Here is a 20,254-nt window from a genome sequence, read left to right as displayed (position 1 = left end):
GAGAGGGAGGGAGGGAGGGGAAGAGAGAGAGAGAGATAAAGAGAGAGAGAGAGAGAGAGAGAGAGAGAGAGGAACTAGATGTGCACGTGTCTCTGGGGTTTGTCAGACAAAGCTATTATCAAAATGCCAACCAGCTCCTGCCTGGCCAATTTGCATATTCCATGCTGTGCTCTTTGAAGCAGGATGAATATGCATGAGGGCTTGGGCAGGGGGGTGGGGGGGTGGAGCTGCGAGGCTGTGGGCTAAGGTGGCCCATTGTTCTTTTTAAAAGAAAGGCAGTAATATGAAGCCAAGCACCTTCCTGGTAAGCAGAGTGGCCTCTGCGTCCCCTCTCTCATGAAGGGAGGAGGAGAGCAAAGCTCAGGCTCAGACAGAAATCCTAAGGAGTCTCCTCTCATCCTCCCAAGGAAATAAATAATCAGGCGCTATCAAGAGCGTGAGTGTCTCTTCTCCAAGAGCTGCATCTAATTACTCTCCCCTCCACGCATACTAATCGCGGAGGCTGGCCCGGGTGTCACCTCTCCCGGCTCCCTCCCGATTCACGCTTCTGCTGAAGGAGGGCTGGGCCCCTGGGGTGCCCCCTGCTCCCGGCCTTTGGTGAGACCGGAAGCGCTCTCCGTGACGGGGCTGTTGGGGGAGTCCCTGGGACACAGCGATGCTCAAAGCCCATGGAACGGACTCATCACGTCCATTAGGACTCGGTTCATCATTCATGCTAAAACACCCATTGGATTGCACCTCATGACTTTCCCATCTCCTCCCTGACCTCCAGCTGAAGGTAGCTATCGTCCAGATATGATTCCAGTGAGCCTGCAAAAGGTTTAGTTCATTTTAAAACTCCAATTTATCCCATAAAACTTAGTATCCCAACGTCCTTCCCTTTGGGTTTTCTTTTATTTTTTTTAAAATTTGTTTATTTATTTAATTTTTTTTTTGGTCTGCACTGGGTCTTTGTTGCAGTGCGCGGGTTTTTCTCTAGTTGTGGGGAGCGGGGGCTACACTTTGTTGTGGAGCACAGGCTCTAGCCACACAGGCTTCAGTAGTTGCGGCTCACGGGCTCTGTAGTTGTGGCACACGGGCTTAGTTGCTCCACGGCATGTGGGATCTTCCCGGACCAGGGCTTGAACCCGTGTCGCGTTGGCAGGTGGATTCTTAACCACTGTGCCCCCAGGGAAGTCCCATTTTCCTTTTTTAATTAATTAATTGATTTATTTATTTTCCTTTGGGTTTTCTTTCTGAGATACCACATCTGTCTCCCGTCTTGAAGCAGAGATACAAGGAAAGGGAATATGGGGACATAGGATAGTTTGTTTCAATTCTACACAACCAAAGGCTGGCATCGGGCCCTACAGTGGCATTTCCTCACCAAGACTGGATCAGATTAAGCTTCGCAAACCCACATGGAGGCCTTTAATTGATGGGGACGCACCTCAGTAAAGGAGCCCGCTGGCCGGAACAAGTCCTACCTGCCCAGGAGGGTGCCCTGCAGGCCTTGGCTCCCCGGTGGCCCTGGCTGAGTGCCTGGCTCAAGCCCCTAGGTCGACTTGACCTTTGCCATCGGGACTGACTGGAGTTTGAAGTATCCATCCGCCCTGGGACTCTTCCTGGACGTTACAACAGTCCTGAGGGATGAGTAGCAGAGAGGCGGGGGAAGACAGTGAGGCCACCTGTTAATCACACCATCCTTACTTTCTGAGGGTTCAGTCTCCAAGAGTCAGCGTTCCAGCTTTTTACTGAAAGCTTAGTAAAGTGTCTCCAAACGTAGCACAAACACCAATTGCCTGGAAATCTCGTTAAAATGCAGCTTCCAACGGTGGGGCGGGGGGTTCCTGGGTGCTGGGCCTGAGTTTTGCGTTTCTAACAAGTTTCTACGCGTTGCCACTGCTGCTGGTCTAGGCCCCTCACGCTGAGTAGCAAGGACAGAGGAAAGGGCGATGCAAAACCACAAGACACTGATTTCCTATCCCCCTCAGCTCCTGATGTGGACAACAGGAGAGAAACTGCAGCCGCCGCTCCCACCCCCCGTCCTGCTAGACTCACCTCCTCCGAGATGGAGCGTCTCCTTGACACCTGAGGTTTATTTTTAACTGCCAGCAGCTTTGATTAGCTTGTCTCTGCTGCTTCAGACACCTGCTGGCAGGATAAATTGGGGGAAAGGAGTGGCTGACCCAGATCTGACAAATCCAAGGCAGGAAGGAAGGCTCTTGGGAATTCACTGCTCCCCCTGCATAGCTGGCAAAGTGTGAATCGTGCTAAGGACCTCACCCTGCCAGTGGCCCTTTGCCCCTTGGCCGTGGCACCAAAGAATGCAAAGCTGCAGGTGCCCCTTTTTGTCAAAGCTCTGGTACTTAGGTCCACATGCTGACCCCTGAGGATTTGCACGGGTACCTTGTGGTGTTTCCACCTTCCTATAGCGGCCGGGGCTCTGTCCACACAGAAGTCCTGTGCTGTGTAGATGCCCGAGTTTGAGCTGCAGGCACTGGGGTAGTTTCCCCCCCTCACCCCCAGGGAAGACTGCTACTGCTCTGCGGCACCGCTCCTAGAAAAGCAGAGGCCCAGGAAGTGAGGGGCAGGGCAACAAGGATGCCTTCTATCGTCACCTGTGTCGATCTGTGGCCTTGTGTGGAGTTGCCAGTGTGGCGAAGCACGGCTTTCCGTGTGGCACACAAACACCAAACTCCTAAGAGGGGGTGGAGATCTAACTGGATAAGAGGCCGAGGTGCCAGTCTGACTCCACCACTTTGAGCATCTCTGCTTCGTGGTTTCCGCATCCTTCTATCAGGGCAATGCTACTACCTACGTAGGGCTGCTGAGATGCGAGATGATTTGCAGAGGCGATAAAGCTAGTGGCAGGTGCATAGCAAGTACTTGATACAAGTTTTGTTTTAAGACAGGACTGTGGGAATCTGCAGAGTTAATATCATTCAAGCCAGAAGATGGAAGCCAAAACAGTTCAGGTCGTGGTGAAATCGAGCCCCCTCCGGATACGAGAACAGCTTTCACCTGCTGGCCCAAAGAAGCTGGCAACTGCCTGCCACCAATGCCGGGGACAGCACATGGGAGTCGAGGGCTGCAGGGAGGGCAAGGAGGGCACACATGGCCAGAGGATACCAGGGGTTGGTGGGAGCAGTCAGGAAAGCAGCCGGGACCCCCACGCTGGGAGAACCCAGCGGAGCTGATGCCCTCCGGCACCCGGGCCTCCGGGAGTCAACCCGGTCATCCCAACAGGAGGCACCACAGCTGCCCAGCCGCTGCCCCCTGAGCTTCACTTGCCATGCGCTAACTTCACAATCTCCTCTCTAACCAGTAGCTCCTCCAGCTCAGCGTGCGGCTCCCTGTAAAGCTGTCAAGCAGCTAGATCTTAGGCGTCTGCAGATGGCCTCCTCCTTCCGTCCCAACGACCGCAGCCCCGCCACAGGGCATGGCTTGCCCCCCACCCCGGCCTGGCCCTAAACACCGTGTTGGCTGCCACGGGCCCGAGCATCATGTGGTGGCAGGTACACATCCTTCCTCTGGAGGTTTGTACCAGAGGGCCGAGGGACACCACACGCCAAAGCACATGAGGAATATTAATTAAATGAAGGTTTATTTCAAAATTAGTCTTAGGGTGGAAGCTGTTTTTGAGGGCTGGAGCCAGACTGCACCATGAGTGGCGACAGCATCTACCTCCCTCCGACACAGGCAGAGAGGAGGTGACGTCACCAGCCCTGCCCCTCGGTCATGCATCCAATGGTTACTAGGACTAGAAGCCAACAGCAAAGGACCCCGCGCATTTGCTCATGTTTAATCCAGGTTAAGCTATACACGTTTAAATACACGGCGGAGGCTACGTGGTGTCATGCAGTCCCTGCGGTGGGATGACTCTTGCTCAGTGACCTCCGCAGCAAGGCTGCTCCCAAGGGCAAGGTTAGGTGGGACAGAGCACTGCGAAGAGAAGAGGAGAGAAGGGATGTCAAAGCAAGTGTGCGGCCAGACCTGCCGGCCCGGGGTGGCCGTGGCCGAGAGCGGTCACGCTAGCCTCTCGCCAGCGTCCTGAGCAGAGAACTGCCCCCTTAGAGCCTGGGAAGGATGGTGATCACGTGTCTTCCTTCCAGAAGGAGGAAGAGCCAGGGATAGGAGGTTGTTCAGTGTAATGATTCACTGTGTGGTCTCTGCTGCCCGTCTGCTTGGGTTCAAATCCTGGGTCTGGCTGTTACTAATTCTACGACCTTCGGGAAATAACTTCTACCTGTGCTTGTTTCTTCATGTATACAGTAGACTGTGCCTCTGCCTACCCCACAGGGTTGCTCAGAGGCAAATAGAAAGTGCTCAGTAAATGTTAACTAGTTTTATAAATTCACTGACATTTCAGTGGATCGTGAGGGGTAAAGTCTAGCTCTCGGGCTCCCAGACTTAAAGAACCCATTTCTACACACCTCCTTTGAGAAATGGGATGCTCTTTTAAAACCTTTAAGAGTGAGAAGTGCTTCCCAATGTTTAGCCTAAATTCACCCTGCAGAAATTTAAGATTAATCTTTCTGAGCCTTATGGAAACAATACAGCTCAGAGGTTCTAAACTGAGGTCCACAAGCCTTTGGAAGCTGCGCCCAAGGTTGTGCCTGTGGAGCAAAACCTAATGAAAAAAAGAATCTGGACAATGAATGACCATTGATGGAGAGTGTTACAGAGTCAATGTTTGTGTCCCCCCAAGAATTCATGTTGAAACCCTAACCCCCAGCGCAGCTGTCTTTGGAGATGGAGCCTCTAAGGAGGGAGGGTTAAATGAAGTCATATGGGTGGGGCTCTGATCTGCTGGGATTAGTGTCCTTGTAAGAAGAAGCACCAGAGCGCTCTGGCACTCTCCTCACACACACAGAAGAAAGGCCATGTGAGAACATAGTGAGAAGGTAGCTGTTTACAAGCCAAGAAGAGAGTCCTCACTAGAAACCCACTTTACTGGCCCCTTGATCCTGGACTTCTACCCTCCAGAACTGTGAGAAAATAAATTTCTGTTGTTTAAGCCACCTGGTGGTCTTCTGTTTTAGCAGCCTGAGCAGACTAATACAGATATTAATATCCTCCAAAGAAAGACAACCAGGTAATAGGTGTCTCTTAATGGAAGTTTACAACCATTGATAACCTAAAACTTATCAAAAATTTTGTGGACAATTGTACACTGAGTTCTCTGGCCCTGCCTGGTCTGGCCTGCTGTGGACGATCTGAATGTGATCAGTCCTCTAGCTCTACTGGGCAACAGGAAATACAAAAGGTTGAAGAACATATTAAATGAAACCGTGAGGACTCAACTACCGAGCAAAAGCTCGGAATGAGGAAATGCTATGGGGCAAATAACCTGGTTTCTCTAAGAAATAAAATTCAAAGAATGAGAGAGAGGAGGGAAAGGGGAACCTATATATATTAAAAGAGATTTAAGAGATACATTATGCAATTGTAATGTATGGACCTTCTTTGGATCCTGATTCAAACAAATAACCGGGAAAAATTTTATAGGAAAATCAGGGAAACCTGAACACTGGTTGGGTAATCAAAGATACTTTTTTTTTTTTTTTTTTTTTTTGGCCATGCCATGCGGCATGCGGGATCTTGGTTCGACCAGGGATCTAACCTGAGCCCCCTGCAGTGGAAGTGTGGAATCTTAACCACTGGACGGCCAGGGAAGTCCCTCAAAGATACTTTTACATTTTTTATTTTTCTAGTTGTGATCATGATATCGTGGTTATGTTTTAGGAATGTACACCGAAATATTCATGGATGAAAAATATATATAATGGCTGGTATTTGCTTCAAAATAACATGGAAGAGAGAAGTGATATAAATGAAAACTAGATTGGCCAGGAGTTAATAATTGTTAAAGCTGGATGTTAAGTACATGGCAGTTCATCATACCGTTCACTCTACTTTTATATATATTAAAAATTTCCATAATAAAAGATGAAACAAAAAAGTTATGAAAGGATGTAGCTAATCATGACTCTAGTTTGCTGCCTTTCAAGTAGTTGAAACTGTTAAAGGTATCGTCTGGCTTTGTTTTTGCCAACTAAACAGCCCAAGCCGCAGAGAACTTTCACAATAAGTCTTTTGTTGGTTTGGCCGCTTTTTGTGTGGAGTCACTCTGGTGACTCGGGGGTGATGGAATCTCCTCCTCAGGCCTCCTAGCAACATCCAAAGGCGAGGGCCTCCTCACAATTGTCCACTGAGTTCCCTGGCCCTGGCCGATCTGGCCTGGCGTGGATGCCCTGGGAGGGCTGCAGTGTGGGTTCCACGTGTCCAGCAGGAGTCCTGGGGGAGGGGGCCCTAGAGGATGCTTCTGCTCCCAGAGGCCTGGGCCGCTCTTACCTTTTAAAATGTAGTCCGTCAGCAAAGTGGGCACCTTCTCATTATCCTCCTTCATGGCAAAGAGAACTGGGGAAGGAGAGAGAAAGGAGCTAAGATGCATCAGGGCACAGAGCTCACCCCTGGGGCCAGACAACCCACCAACCCAAAGTGAGCGAGAGAGGAGTCAAGGAAACAAGACATTCATTGAGTACTGAGCAAAGTCTAGAAGCCTCTGGCAAGAGTCAGCATTCAACCTGCTGGGGCGGGGAGGGGGCTGGTGGGAAATCCATCAAAAGAGTCAGGGTGGCCCTATGGATGAGGTGACTTCTCTTTTATCCTTTATTTTTTGTGTGTGTGCTCATCTATAATTTCCACATCACTTCCTAAGTATGTATCTTTAATGATCATAAAAATAAACAAAGCAACTTAAAAAAGGAATCAGCTTTCAGATGCAATCCAAATGTTAAGAATAATAGCTGTCACATCACCGAACCACCGATAAATCTGTCTTTAAAGACATTCTATTCATATAAACAGATATTATTAGCAAAGTTCTCACCTCCAGTTTATTAACAGCAAATGAATTTAATTTCACAAATATTTTCTACTCTATGCCCAGTACAGCACTAGAATTTGTGGAAATGCAAGAGTATTAATGACCCTCAAGGAGCTTACAGACTTCTTGTTGAAACAGGATGTGACCTACACATGAAGCAAACAATAGGGAAGTGAATAAAGCCTAAAGGCTTTTTATAAAAGTTTTTAAAACAGATTTTTCTGTTATTAAACTAGGAAGCATCTTCTCATATTCATGATTCATGTTGTAGAAGTCAGCTTTGTAGAAAATCGTTCAAGAAAATACCTGGACCTTGCTTATACTATCAAAAAGTGAGGGCAGGGGTGGGTTATCCAACAATAGAGTTATTCATCAATAGATGCCTTAAGTAAACTGTGGTGTATATGGTATATATGCAGTCTCATACAGCTTCATGAGAAATGAGAGCGATCTGTGTATACAAGACATACTTATGAATGAAGAAAGAAAGCTGCAGAACTTTATGTATTAATTTTAAATGAGTAAATAATAAATGCTAATATTCATAGAAAAATCTGGAAGAATGTGCATGAAACCGTAAAAAGCAGATACCTCGGGGTGTGAGATACCCCGGGGGATGTTCCCTTCTACGTGATATCTCTACAGTGTCCAGCTTTTTTCCATGAACATGTATTACTTTTGGCAAGTGGAAAAACCACTAAAGATCAGCTGGCCCTGATGGCTGGGGTCAGGAGGCAACCATTACAATGGAGGGACCCCCGAGTCCATTCCTAGGTCCTGTTTTCCATTGATTACCTTGCCTAGTTGCAAGTCAGGGTCATGGAACTTGACTCCAAAGCTCAGGAGTGGGTGAGGAACAGAGCCTGATGGTGGCATGAGTCTGTGGCCAACTCCAGAAAAAGACTGGACCTCAGGCCATCCAGGCAATGGTTTCTTTTATTTATTCCGTATTTTTAGACATGGATTCATTTCAGTGTAATAGGCTGAAAATACTTTGCAGCTGAGCATGAGCAGACTAAATGCTGCCCACCAAGAAGATAGGCGTAAAAATACAATAATTGCACTCAGTCAATATGTGACTAAGGTGGTCTCCAAAATCCGAAATTTATATAAATTGCCCAGTCCCCAGAGCCAGTCTTTGGCCTACATCCTTGACTCAGGAGTCGGGGAAAGAGGATTTGTGATTCACAAACCCATACAAGGATGTGCCCAAAAAGAGAGCTTCCATAACCTACAGGAGAATTGGTATTCAGGAAAGCAGGCAGTTTTTTTTTTAAAGGGATAAAGTATTGCAATGTCGTATGTCCATGTGACAGAAGAGAGAGCCATAAAAAGGATGTTAACCAAATGTTAACTGATGTGACTGAAATCATGATATGAAATTTTATAGCCAGTATAATCCCAACCATATGGAAAAGGCATAAAATACTATGGCTGAAAAACACCATACAGTAACCACATTGGAGGGGACAGGAAGTTACTTATTTTCTTTTGTCCACATTTCTATGTTTCCAAAGTATTCTAAATGATGGATATTCTCTAGCCCTAATTTTTAGAATGAACTTGAAATGTGTAAACAAACCCAGTGTTTCTTAATTAAAATGAAAGGATTTCACACTGAATTCCTGAATAGGTATCTGTAATAAATTTATAGTTCTTCCTTTTTTTCAAAAGAGCACGTTAGAAAAAAAATAAAGAGCACGATAGAGTACTCTACATATATCAACCTTCATAATTTGTCCAAATTATTTTCCAAATGCTTACTCCTTGTGAAAATACAAACACCTATAAATGTCAGCTCGTTTCTATCTGCTTCCGTTAAAAAAAAAATCTTTGTGCATATGTATGCAAATAAAGGCGCTCCAAATGAGTTTAGAGGAACCCGATGCACTTTGAATTTAAAATTCCAGACTCTCAAGACCGCAGTATCTATTGATGTAGGCAAGATTTCCATTTACCAGAACCTCCTGCTTTAGTTCTCCAAAATGATAAAAATGAAACCGTTTGGGCACCTTTAGCACTGGGCCCAGGAGGTATCTATCTTCCTCAGCCAAACAGTTGAAGCTCCTCTTCCCATTCCCTAGGGTGTCAAATAGCCCTGCAGTGGTCCATTCCTGCCGAGGCAGCAGCACAGCAACGGGCTGCACCGCCGGTTAGTGTGTCACTCAACGCAGTGCACGGTTGCCAGGGAGATGGACGGTCTCGTGATTCACTGAGCCCGTCCCCACATCTCAGCCTAGGATTTTTCTCTTCCTAAAAGAATCAAGCTGACACTGATGGCTGACACCACGTGCCCCCCGGCCCTTTGGGGGTTGTAGTGTTTGATGTCTATAAAGAGATTTTGCCTACAAAAGGCTCTTTATCACAGGCTGTTTTCTCCCATAGCTCAGAATGTTTCTTAATATTACTTGACACTAGAGTCAGAGTGGAAGAGAGGAGGCAGTCATTGCCTGGAAGGAAAACCAGACTCTATTCTCTCTCATCAGCCTTACCCCACCCAAGAAACCTGGCTTCTCATTAAATACAGCCAGTCCCTTAGAAGGAGCTCCCTGCTTTGGGGACACAAGGCAACCTCAAGCTGCAGAAGAGAGAAAGGGCAAGGCAGAGAGTGCACAGCCTTGAGACCTGTGGATGAACCACAGAAAGCCCCTGCACACCACTACCGCCCCGCCACCGCTCCAGCCTCTTCCACCAGCTCCTTTTCTCTGGCAAGTCTCTTCCCTTACGGGAACCGGGAAAAGACAAGGCAGCTCTGGGTATCGCTGCAGAACTCTTTAATTGTACCCCGTGCCGGGGACGTGGTGCAATGTTGTGGAGCACATTATGACCCATAGAAACTGCTCTGGGGACACCTCCGGACTGAGATACCACGGGTGCAACTCACAGGGTGGGAGGGAGAGAAATGGGCCCCTGGTCCCGCTGCGAATGGGAGGAACTCACTGTTTGTCAGCATCTGGAGATCTTCCACCGACGGGGGCGAGGCCTTCTTCTCGTAAGGGATGACGGTGTTCAGGTACTAGAAGACAAGCAGGGTGTGCAGCAAGTGAGACAGAAGCCCGGCCCGCGGGGGCTGAGATACGGTTGACAGCTTGCGTGGGGATTGGGCTTTTCTCTAAAAAACACGCTCCGTCAAATTTGACGTTCTCGACAACACCCATGATGACGTGCGCACCATCGTTTCAGGACTTTTTTCCCATTTTTGGAAAATGTCTCTTTAAGAGTAAGACTTTACCATATTAGCCGGGAAAAATGTCCCTCCACTCCAACGAATATATTCTTCTGACACTACAAACTTTTTGATTATTTAGGAATCCTGGTGAGCTTTTTCTCCTCCAGGCTGAAAGCAGACAGCATTCTAAGGGGCGGAGGCGGGGGTGATATTTTCTTATCTTCTGCAGTGCAACTTGAGAATGAATAGTTTCTCTTCTGTCAAGATGACTGGTGAGAAAACCTCAACCCCGCCCTGGGCCTGGGATGTCGGGTTTGCTCCCTCTGCTGGAGAGGAGGTGCCCCTACAACAAAATCATCTTAGGGTCCAGTGGGATATCAGAGAATACCGGCCAGAGAGACCTGGAAGGTTCGGAGGGAGCCTGGGGTCGTGAGTGAGAAGAGCTCTAGACCAGGGGGCCTGTGTTTCAGGCCTGGCCCTGCCACTAGCAGCATGGCCTTGGGGAAACGCCTAATCGCTCTGGGCCTTAGTTCTCACTGCTGTGAACTCAGGGGACTGAGTTAGATGTTCCTGAAATCTCTTCCCAGGCCGTAGCTCCAGAATTCTAACACTTAGGATTCAGCTACAAATATGTCTAAAACATACACAGTTTTCGTGCACAATCTCAAAGGTGTCTATTGACAAACTGGCCTTCTCTGTTAGACTATGCATTGCATGAGGGCAGGACCAGGGCTTACCCATATCTGTACTGCCCTAAGCAACAGAGCCTAGCACACGGCAGGCACCAGAGAGCCAGAAATGCAAGCCACTTCTCAGGTGAGAAGTGATTGACTAAATGGAGCTAGACAGGAGACCCCGCAGCACGGGTTACAGTCAACAGGGCAGCTGAAGTGAAGAGGCAGTCTTGGTGGGATTGGCTCACCTGGTGGCCCAGTGTGACAGAGGTAATGAAGCTCTTGGATGGGATCTTTCATGAAGTGGATTCGCCTTTAATGCATTTGGTTCTGAAAACAACTGAACTCATAGGCCTACAAGTAGTGTTGAGTTTTAAGTTTTATCCAGGCCCTCTAATATTAAAGCTCAAACAACTTTGCCTTTAAAAAGACACTTTCTGTTCCTCCTTAGAATGGAAGAAATTGTCAGGACATTTCCCCCTGCAACCTGCCCCAGTGCGGGGATAATTCTACTGACTCACCATCCCCTGCTCTGTTGGAGAGACCAAGTTGCTGGAATCTGGGAAGGAAGCTGGGAGCAGGGAGATGGGTTGTACCTGCTTGTCAGCTCCTGAGGGGCCAAAAGTCTGGCGGATGCCGCTCTGCAGGATGTTGGAGATGCCTTCCATGCTGAAGCGCTGGGGAGGGGGAGAGAACGAGACTCAGAAGGGCAAGTGCTTCCTGCTCGTATTCATCACCCCGGGGACGCCTGTGTCCTCCCTAAGGTACCTGGACCCGTCAGCTTCCATACTGTCCCAGATCCGGGCCCCAATTCTGCGACTGGAAAGCAAAGGTAAGACCTGGGCTAAGAGACAGGCCAAAATTTCAGCCTGAGCTTTGCAAGAAGAAATAGCAGAGTCTCAAAGGCTCTTATCTGAGTAAGTGCCTCGGGCGACGAGACCCCCCCCCCACCCGCACTCCTGGGTTTCCTCATTTCAGCCTCCATTGTGTCAATAGAAAAATAAAGCAGCAGAGAGAAACTTGGACAGATGAGGATGAAAATGTCTCAGGGAAGAAAACAAAATGCCCAGCCATTGGGAATGGCAGGTGTAAAACAACTGTCCTCATCTGGAAAGCTTTTTCCAAAATGCATATGCCCGGGCCCAATTCAGTAGGTCTGCGAGAGAGCCCAGGAAAAGGTATTTTGAAAAAGCTCCTTAGATGATTCTGCTGAGCTTCCCTGATGGAGAACCACTGGTTAGAAGAATCTGGTCAATATAACAAGGCGTCATAATGTGCCATCCTGAAACAACCTATGGACATCCTAAAGAGATGAGTCAGGACCATAAGCTGTGCTGGTAGCAGGCTTTTCCCAGGGCACAATGCCTTTCAATCCTAAATGCTTTCACCCCACTTTTTAAGATCTAGCTTAAGAGAGCACACGCCATAGTCACTTATTTTCCAGTGTTACATCCTGTCTCCTCCAGTTAGAGCGGGCGTCCTCTAGGGGAGCAGGGGACACGGGTGGGCTCTTCTCCCTCTCGTGGCTCTGCTGTCTGCCAGGGCGTCCCACTCATTGTCACGGCTTAGGACAGGTCTGTCTGGGGCCACGGCAGGGCTGGTCCCGGGACCTGTAACGGGGAGCTCGGAGGCGTGGGAGCACTTGGTCCTCAGGCCGGGCTGTCCTCTTACCTTGAGAGGCATGTGGCTTCCCTTCTCTATCCGGCCGCTCTGCAAGCTCAGCCCTTTCTCTTTCCGCCTCTTCTTCATCAGTTCTCGCTGCTCCTTCTGTTTGTTCTGCACCTCGATGAGCACCGTGATGAAGGAGTTCTTCACTTCCTTCTCGAACTCCAGCTCGTCCCGGTGGGCCAGCTGCTGCACCAGCTCCTCTGAAAAGTCTCGGATGGCACCCTCCACCTGGTCCAGCAGCTCTGTCAGCTCAGACCCAGACATGTGCCTCAGTCCTGCAGGGGAAGACCATCCTGCGGGGTCACTGCATCAAGCCCAGCCCTCCGGAGAGTCTCCCGGGGCCCTGGCCGCCTGACAGGTCTGGAGGAGACCCCCCCCCCCCCCGCCCCAGACAGTTCCTCAAAGGGCCACGACAGACCTTCACAGTTTAGGGGCGTGCCGGCAGGGAGAGCCAGTTATCGACTGCGGGAGAGAACGTCATCTCGGGGAAACAAAGGAGGGAGGAAAAACAGCCCCCAAGGACTGTGGACTCTGTCCACAAAAACGTGTGTGGGCAGACGTGTGGTTTTTGATCCCTTGTTCCATCTCCCTACTTTTCCTCTGTCTCTGTAATATTCCTCATGTGAAATGGGTCAAGAATCGGGGGGAAAAAACATGACGAAGGGGTTTGGCATCTGTGCTGAGGAGCAATAGAGAGGTGGTGTTTATTCCCCAAACCTGATCAAGACACAGCCGACAGCAAAATAAGCAGCGCGATCTGAGGCCCTCTTTACACCTACTGTCCTGTGTCGCAGCGCACGTGCCCCAAAATACGTGAAACATGTAAAGATGGGGAACATGTACAGAAAAATGAAGTCTGGCTTGTTGGTACCGAGTCGTCTGCTACTGTCAGAGAAAAGGAAAGGGAACCTGGGAAGACAGGACACAGATCACTTTGTTTTAAACTCTTGTCCCCTAAGACTTCTTCACCTAAAGTAGATTTGGGAGCATATTTTTGAATGCGCCCCTTCCTAGTGGCATCTTTTTTTTCTACATCAGAATCCATTTTCCTTTCCCTTTCCGCTCCCGCTGTGCCGGGGTATTTGCTGACTTAGTTCAACCTTCCTCTCTAATTTTGCTCTTTGGAGCTGTCCTCCTCCTTCTGTTTTTGCCATTTCACTCTGCATTTCAGCCGTTTTCCTGAGTCTTTTGCTGAGCAGTTCTATGTGTGGGACCTTTGTGTGGCGGAGAATGGCCTGATTGGAGCGGCGGTGAATGCAGCACCAGGGCCAAATCCACTCCATCCCTCCCAGCGGATTCCTTCTGCTGCCATCGCCCTGCCTCTGCTCTTCAGAGCCACAGGGTTTTACTTAGAGGGTGCAGTTCCTCAGATCACGCCTCTATTTTCACCACGATTCTAGCCATGCTTGGACATTTATACCCTGACCAGCCCGCCTTCCCTCTCCGTCGTTTGTAAGTCCCGTCACCCCCATTCGGATCCACTCCCAGGGAACGTGTCCCCTCCGGCCGCCTGGTTACCACTATCCCTGCAGATGGATGAATTTTATACTCAATTTTGCCACTGCTGTTACATCTTTTAATTTCACGCTTCATCCACCTCTTTCTTTGCAGGATCATAATTACCACAAACCTGTGTCAGAGAGTTAATACGATACACAGATTAAGAGTCTGGACTCTGCAGTTAACCTGCCTAATTTCCAATTTTGACTCCACCCCTTAAGACTTGAATGTGGCACAGGGGCAAATATGCATTAAAAATAAGAGGCTTAACAAACATGTGAAAGGATGCTCAACATCACTCATCATTAGAGAAATGCAAATCAAAACTACAATGAGGTATCACCTCACACCAGTCAGAATGGCCATCATCAAAAAATCTACAAACAATAAATGCTGGAGAGGGTGTGGAGAAAAGGGAACCCTCTTGCACTGTTGGTGGGAATGTAAATTGATACAGCCACTATGGAGAACAGTATGGAGGTTCCTTAAAAAACTAGAACTACCATAGGACCCAGCAATCCCACTACTGGGCATATACCCTGGGAAAACCATAATTCAAAAGGAGTCATGTACCACAATGTTCACTGCAGCTCTATTTACAATAGCCGGGACATGGAAGCAACCTAAGTGTCCACTGACAGATGACTGGATAAAGAAGATGTGGCACATATATACAATGGAATATTACTCAGCCATAAAAAGAAACGAAATTGAGTTATTTGTAGTGAGGTGGATGGACCTAGAGTCTGTCATACAGAGTGAAGTAAGTCAGAAAGAGAAAAACAAATACCATATGCTAACACATATATATGGAATCTAAAAAAAAAGATAAAATAAAATAAGGTTCTGAAGAACCTAGGGGCAGGACAGGAATAAAGACGCAGATGTAGAGAATGGACTTGAGGACACGGGGAGGGGGAAGGGTAAGCTGGGACGAAGTGAGAGAGTGGCATGGACATATGTACACTACCAAATGTAAAATAGATAGCTAGTGGGAAGCAGCTGCATAGCATAGGGAGATCAGCTCGATGCTCTGTGACCACCTAGAGGGGTGGGATAGGAAGGGTGGGAGAGAGACACAAGAGGGAAGAGATATGGGGATATATGTATACGTATAGCTGATTCACTTTGTTATAAAGCAGAAACTAACACACCATTCTAAAGCAATTATACTCCAATAAAGATGTTAAAAAAATAAAATAAAATAAGAGGCTTGATTCTCCCTGTTGAAAATAAGGGAAGAGACTTCCCCTCTTCCTCACCTCCCTTTTTCTTTCAGAATCTCTCTCTCTGTCCTTTTCAAATGTATGTGCATCATTTTAATGGCTAAATAAGCCACTGGCCAGTCTCAGGACTCAGATGTGCTTCCTCAAGGACCTGGGAGCCACTGCTTTGCAAAGTCATCCCCAAGAAAGAAAACAGGGGCCTAACTTGTCACCTGACTCTAAATTGCAAAATTGTAATGGGTTGTGTCCAGTTAGCTGTAGACACGGGTGAGATTTCTTTCTGGTTTTGCAATCCCTTTAGTGGGTTGACTGTGACATGCATCAATTCAATAATGAAATTGTTTTCATTTTCTCAGAAAGAAAACCTCTACTTCTGTGGAGAGGCTTTCTGGGTGGGGAGGAGATTTTATTTCTTAATTATATTTCCGCGACAGTGGCCTCGAAACAAGTCACTTACCCTCTCGGAAACTCAGTTAGCTCAATCCTGATGGGGTTGGCACCAGCGTGAAATGAGATTATGCACAGAAAGTTTTAGAACAGCGCCTGGCCCTCCAAAGCTCTCCAAAAATACGAGCTATTATTATCATTACCATTTGTAGGTTTTTTCATTGATTTCATGGTAGCATCATTGTGAATAGTGGGTTCAGATTTCCTCTACTTGTTCTCCTTTAGTCTTGTTCTTTGGTTCATTTTACCGTTGTTCTCATTTTTTAAAAATTTTTATTGGATTATAGTTGATTTACAATGTTGTGTTAGTTTCAGGTGTACAGCAAAGTGAATCAGTTCTACATATACGTATATCCACTCTTTTTTTTTTTTTTTTTTTTTTTAGATTTTCCCATATAGGCCATTTACAGAGTATTGAGTAGAGTTCCTTGTGCTGTACAGCAGGTCATTTTACCATTTTAATCTTGCTTCCTCCCCCAGCAATGCTAACTTCTCTCCTGATGTCCAGTAAGAAAGGTATTGCCAACTCCCTAGATCCGAGGTTCTGTTAGTGGCGTGTGAAGCACGTGCCCTGCCTGGCAGAGCTGAGTCTGTCCTCTGCGAGCCCGCCCCCCAGGACTCTCACCTTCGTAGGACCAGTTGTTGTTGAAGGTCTGGGTCAAGGCCTGCATCTCCTGCAGGAGGACCAAGTCCGCCTGGGAGGCAGTTTCTCCCCCATCCTCCTCTTCTAGAACCTCCCCTTCCTCCTCAGGGTCTGGGGAGTTCTGCATCATTTCCTCAATCTCCTCAATCACCTGGAGAAGGTACACAAGACAGTGCTCACTCTTCTCTGCTGCAGGGACATCCCAGCTTGAATTCTGATCAGGGAAGGATGTTCCTAACTTGCTGTCTGTAAAATTCCTAAACAATATTGTTACTTAATAAATATTGAGTAATAATAAAACTAGATCTGACCAAAGGCTTACAAACACTCTTCCTTTGATGTAAAGTCCTCTTTAATGTCAAACCTCTTCCAAGAACACCATTTAGATGAGTGCTTTATTGGAAATAAACTGCTCTTTCAGGAAATGAAGCAGAGCTTCCTGGAAGGGACCATTTACTTCAATTTGCTGAGCACTTTCTTTCTAAGTGGGAAGACATTTTATCTACCCAACTCAAACACAAAATCCAGTCCATTCATTGTGATGATGCTTAAGACGGGAAAAAAACAAAGTGTTCCTAGGATGACTCAAAATGGGGAGTTGCTTTATTACATAGAGGAAAACAGCTCTTCCTCCAGAATTCAGCTGGACAGGAACTAAAGCTGCCAAACAAAAGTGGAAATAAAGATAATGACATAATAAAAGGACAGGTAGGGTCTGGAGAGCAGAAAATCGATCAAAAACCCAGCTGTAATCTAGACTCTTGTAGGGGACAGCTCCTAGAAGGGAGAGTAAAATTAGATAACTGCCAAGAGGAATAAGGCTGAACTACCTTGTACATTAATTGTTTACACATAAAGAAAATGGAATAAGCAAAGACCACTTCTGAAAGGAGCCATCCATGAGTCTGGTCAGAACAGTGCATCTATATATTTGTCTGTTCTCGATGCTGTGATGGGCTCCATCTCCAAGGCCAACTGGTCTTTAAGGTGGGTTCCTTTATGTTAGGCTGGATCACAGATAAAGGCACTGAGGTCCCCTCCTTTGGAATAATTTCTATTTTATTCCCAAGCTTTCCCATCTCCACTCACAAATTTAAGGGATACTTACTTTTTGACTGCTGCAAGCCACCCATGGAACACGAGCAAACTACACGACCCCCGTTTAGAATTTTATGGCTGAGCTTCTCTTTCCGAGTCATTATCATTGAACTTGTGTCACTGAATTGTATTTCCCCCCAAATTCACAAGGTAACTGCTAGCCCCTATTCTTTCTAATCTGGTTCCCTTTAATCTCTTGATCCTTATCTGTTTATAGCCCACCTTCTTACCACAGATATGAAAGAGTTCCTTTTACTGAAAAGCACTTTCTGGAACCAAAAGCTCCTAGTGGAGCTTTTTCAGAACCGCTCTGTGAAAACACCTGAAACGTGCCTGCTCAAAGCAAGCGCCCATAAATAGTTGAATAAGGAATCCAGAGACTCAGGAGTATTCTCCCTAAGTAACAAATTATTAAAACCAAAATATAAGTAACTCAATAAAATGTGAAACATTAGATCTTTTTTTAAACAAACAAGTGTTTCTAACACTTCTTTTGGAAGGCTCCACATTTTCAGTGTTCTATGAAATATGAGAAAATGTCCATCACTTGGAAGCCTCTTCTGCCATTTCTATTCTTGTGAGAACAGCTATTTGGGACCCTTGTTCAAGTGTCTTGACTCCAAGTACAATGAGCTGCAATAAAGACACTTAGCAGGAAATGAAGGCAGTAAATGCTGAGCCCATCTCTGGCTGTTATCAAACACGGACCCCATCCAACACACGTCAGGAATTACATCCCGAATTACAGCAGGTGCGTAAACTGAGGCTTAAAGAGACATGAAATTTACCAAAGACACAGCCACCACAAGACCATACATTTTTCTACTGCCTGAAAGGGATGTGACAGGTATGTATTCAGACTCTTTCTCTATCAAAGGAACTAAAAGTCCCAAGAACCGAGAGAGAGAGACAAACACAGAGAGAGAGAGAGAGAGAGAGAGAGATTCGTACCTGATCTGCTGTGAGCAGAGGCTCCTCATTGATTCCAGAGTAATGTTCACTCTTCTCATTGAACTCTTCCTCTCCTTTCTCATGGATCTGAAAGAGGTGTGGGGTGGGGGATGGAATTCTGATTGACCATCAGCAGAGCTAGGACTCTCTCCAGTCTCTAGAATAGATGACACTGACAGAGGCCCCTCCGGCCATCCCCTGTGTAAAGAGAAAATCTGAAGAGGTGTGCAGAGTTTCATCCAATTCCAAGCGCACCCTGTCCACACAGCGTGCATCACTGGGTCCAGCTTAGAAAAAGACAATAAGGCATGTGTGGCCGGCACCATTCTGACCCACGGGGGCAGCACTGTTCTTTAACCCACAGACAGGTCATCTTTACATGAACAAGGAACCTTCTTGAGGGGAGTGACAACGGCAACCAACTCCTGCAGCAAAGGCACACTTGTTTATATGAGGAATTTCAATCTGGGGATCGGTTTCCAGATTTTCTTTTATTGGGCATTTTAAGGGGTGGGCTGTTCCAGTGCAAATAATCATGTTTTTAAAATTTGATGAAATGTCATCGTGTCATTGGAATCTAGGCATGGTGTCATAGCTGATGAAGGATGTACTGAAGCTCCGTTGGACATGCCAACAGAACAACCTAAGCACACAAACCAAAGGACAAACTCAACAGCAACAGCAAATACTGAAACATTTGCCACATGTCTCCAAAATTCCATCCTCCCAAGTAAGGCTCTGAAAGCTCACAACCATTGAGATTCTAGATGTTGAAGTCCAGCAAGGTATTCACAGCATATCTGACTTTACTGTCCATGTCCCAAGCAGCCATAGCTTGGTATTGATGTTCAAATCCTGCACAGGATAAGCCCCCAAACCACCTAACAAGCTGTCTGTGTCCAGGAGTCTCATTTGAAAGTCATCTAGGGTCTGGCAAGAAGTGCCTCCAGGAAATCTTTCTGCAGACACCTCTCATCCAGGAATCAATTTCACTTGCGCACCAACAGCTGGCATGCTGATCTCCCTCTTTCCTGGGGATTACACTTTTCCTGTTCTAATTAGCACCCCCAGGAAACACCCCAGGTCCAATCCAAGCAGTCATGTCAGAGGGAGTCCATCCTCAGAAATTCTCCCCTCTTCCTTGAACTCCACCTTGGCAGGTACCCCCAACAAAACACATCACCTTCTATCTACATTTGCTTAAAACCAGGACTATGTCATAAAGACAAAATCAAATATATCTCAAAGGCCCTCTGCTCTCAACCTGGATAAGGGGTAGGACAGGGAGGTAATGGGATTATTTGAGGGGTTTTGTGCCAGATGGTGACATCTATTTCTGCTGTCGAACCCATATGCTCCTCTCTCCGCCAAGTCCACCACCTGTGGTACCCGCCTGCTTTCTGCAGCTCCCCACCGTGCAGAAGGAAACCCCTGTAGCCACGGTTTGTTCACAACTACTCTCATATGGCAGAACTTTCTTAGGGCTAGAAAGTCCTGTGGTAGAAGTTAGGCTCATGCTGGGAAACAAAGTTTTCTTTTCTGTTTGGATTATTTTTTATAAGCATCTGACAGCAAGTGTTAGTCTATAACCAGAATTTTTTTCATAGTAATTCGATTTTTTAAATGGAATATTTACATTTTCTGAGATGTGGCCAATTTTAGCGCGTTTACCTCACTGGCTGTTAATACTGCATCTTTCAACTACACCACCCCCCCCTTCCCAAGGTCCTCCCTCTGAGCTCCTGGTGAAGGCAGGAGAGAGCTTTTAGGCATAGACCCTTCTTGCTGTTCAGACACTAGGGAAGCCAGGCAGTGGCATGGATGATTCCTAGTTAGAGCCTTCTCTCCCCTCTGGTACAAAGCCTGCTGGTCTGATTTTTCAGGCGTGGGTAAAACGAGATTTGAAAATGAATTATAAGCTTGTGAAAGTTAGCGTGAGTTCATAGTATCGTGGGAGCTATACCTAACCCATATGTTCTCAGATCTCAGAAGTCTGCCGCTACAAAA

General features: G+C 47.0%; 1 protein-coding gene across 2 annotated transcripts in view; it reads right to left on the bottom strand.

Annotated features, from left to right (window-relative positions):
* Positions 1 to 3,569: 3,569 nt before the first annotated feature.
* Positions 3,570 to 20,254, bottom strand: part of FEZ1 (fasciculation and elongation protein zeta 1) — a 38,709-nt gene continuing 22,024 nt past the window's right edge. For both annotated transcript variants that reach the window (XM_068555080.1, XM_068555081.1), the window contains exons 4-10: positions 18,248 to 18,334; positions 16,181 to 16,349; positions 12,386 to 12,657; positions 11,311 to 11,391; positions 9,812 to 9,887; positions 6,337 to 6,402; positions 3,570 to 3,924 (exon numbers count right to left, since the gene is read on the bottom strand). In XM_068555080.1, coding sequence (XP_068411181.1) covers positions 3,908 to 3,924; positions 6,337 to 6,402; positions 9,812 to 9,887; positions 11,311 to 11,391; positions 12,386 to 12,657; positions 16,181 to 16,349; positions 18,248 to 18,334 — 768 coding nt within the window. In that variant the 3' untranslated portion in view covers positions 3,570 to 3,907. The remainder of the gene's footprint in view (positions 3,925 to 6,336; positions 6,403 to 9,811; positions 9,888 to 11,310; positions 11,392 to 12,385; positions 12,658 to 16,180; positions 16,350 to 18,247; positions 18,335 to 20,254) is intronic.

The sequence above is a fragment of the Eschrichtius robustus genome, chromosome 11 (assembly GCF_028021215.1).
Source record: "Eschrichtius robustus isolate mEscRob2 chromosome 11, mEscRob2.pri, whole genome shotgun sequence".
Taxonomy (NCBI): domain Eukaryota; kingdom Metazoa; phylum Chordata; class Mammalia; order Artiodactyla; family Eschrichtiidae; genus Eschrichtius; species Eschrichtius robustus.
This window is presented reverse-complemented; position numbering and strand designations above follow the sequence as displayed.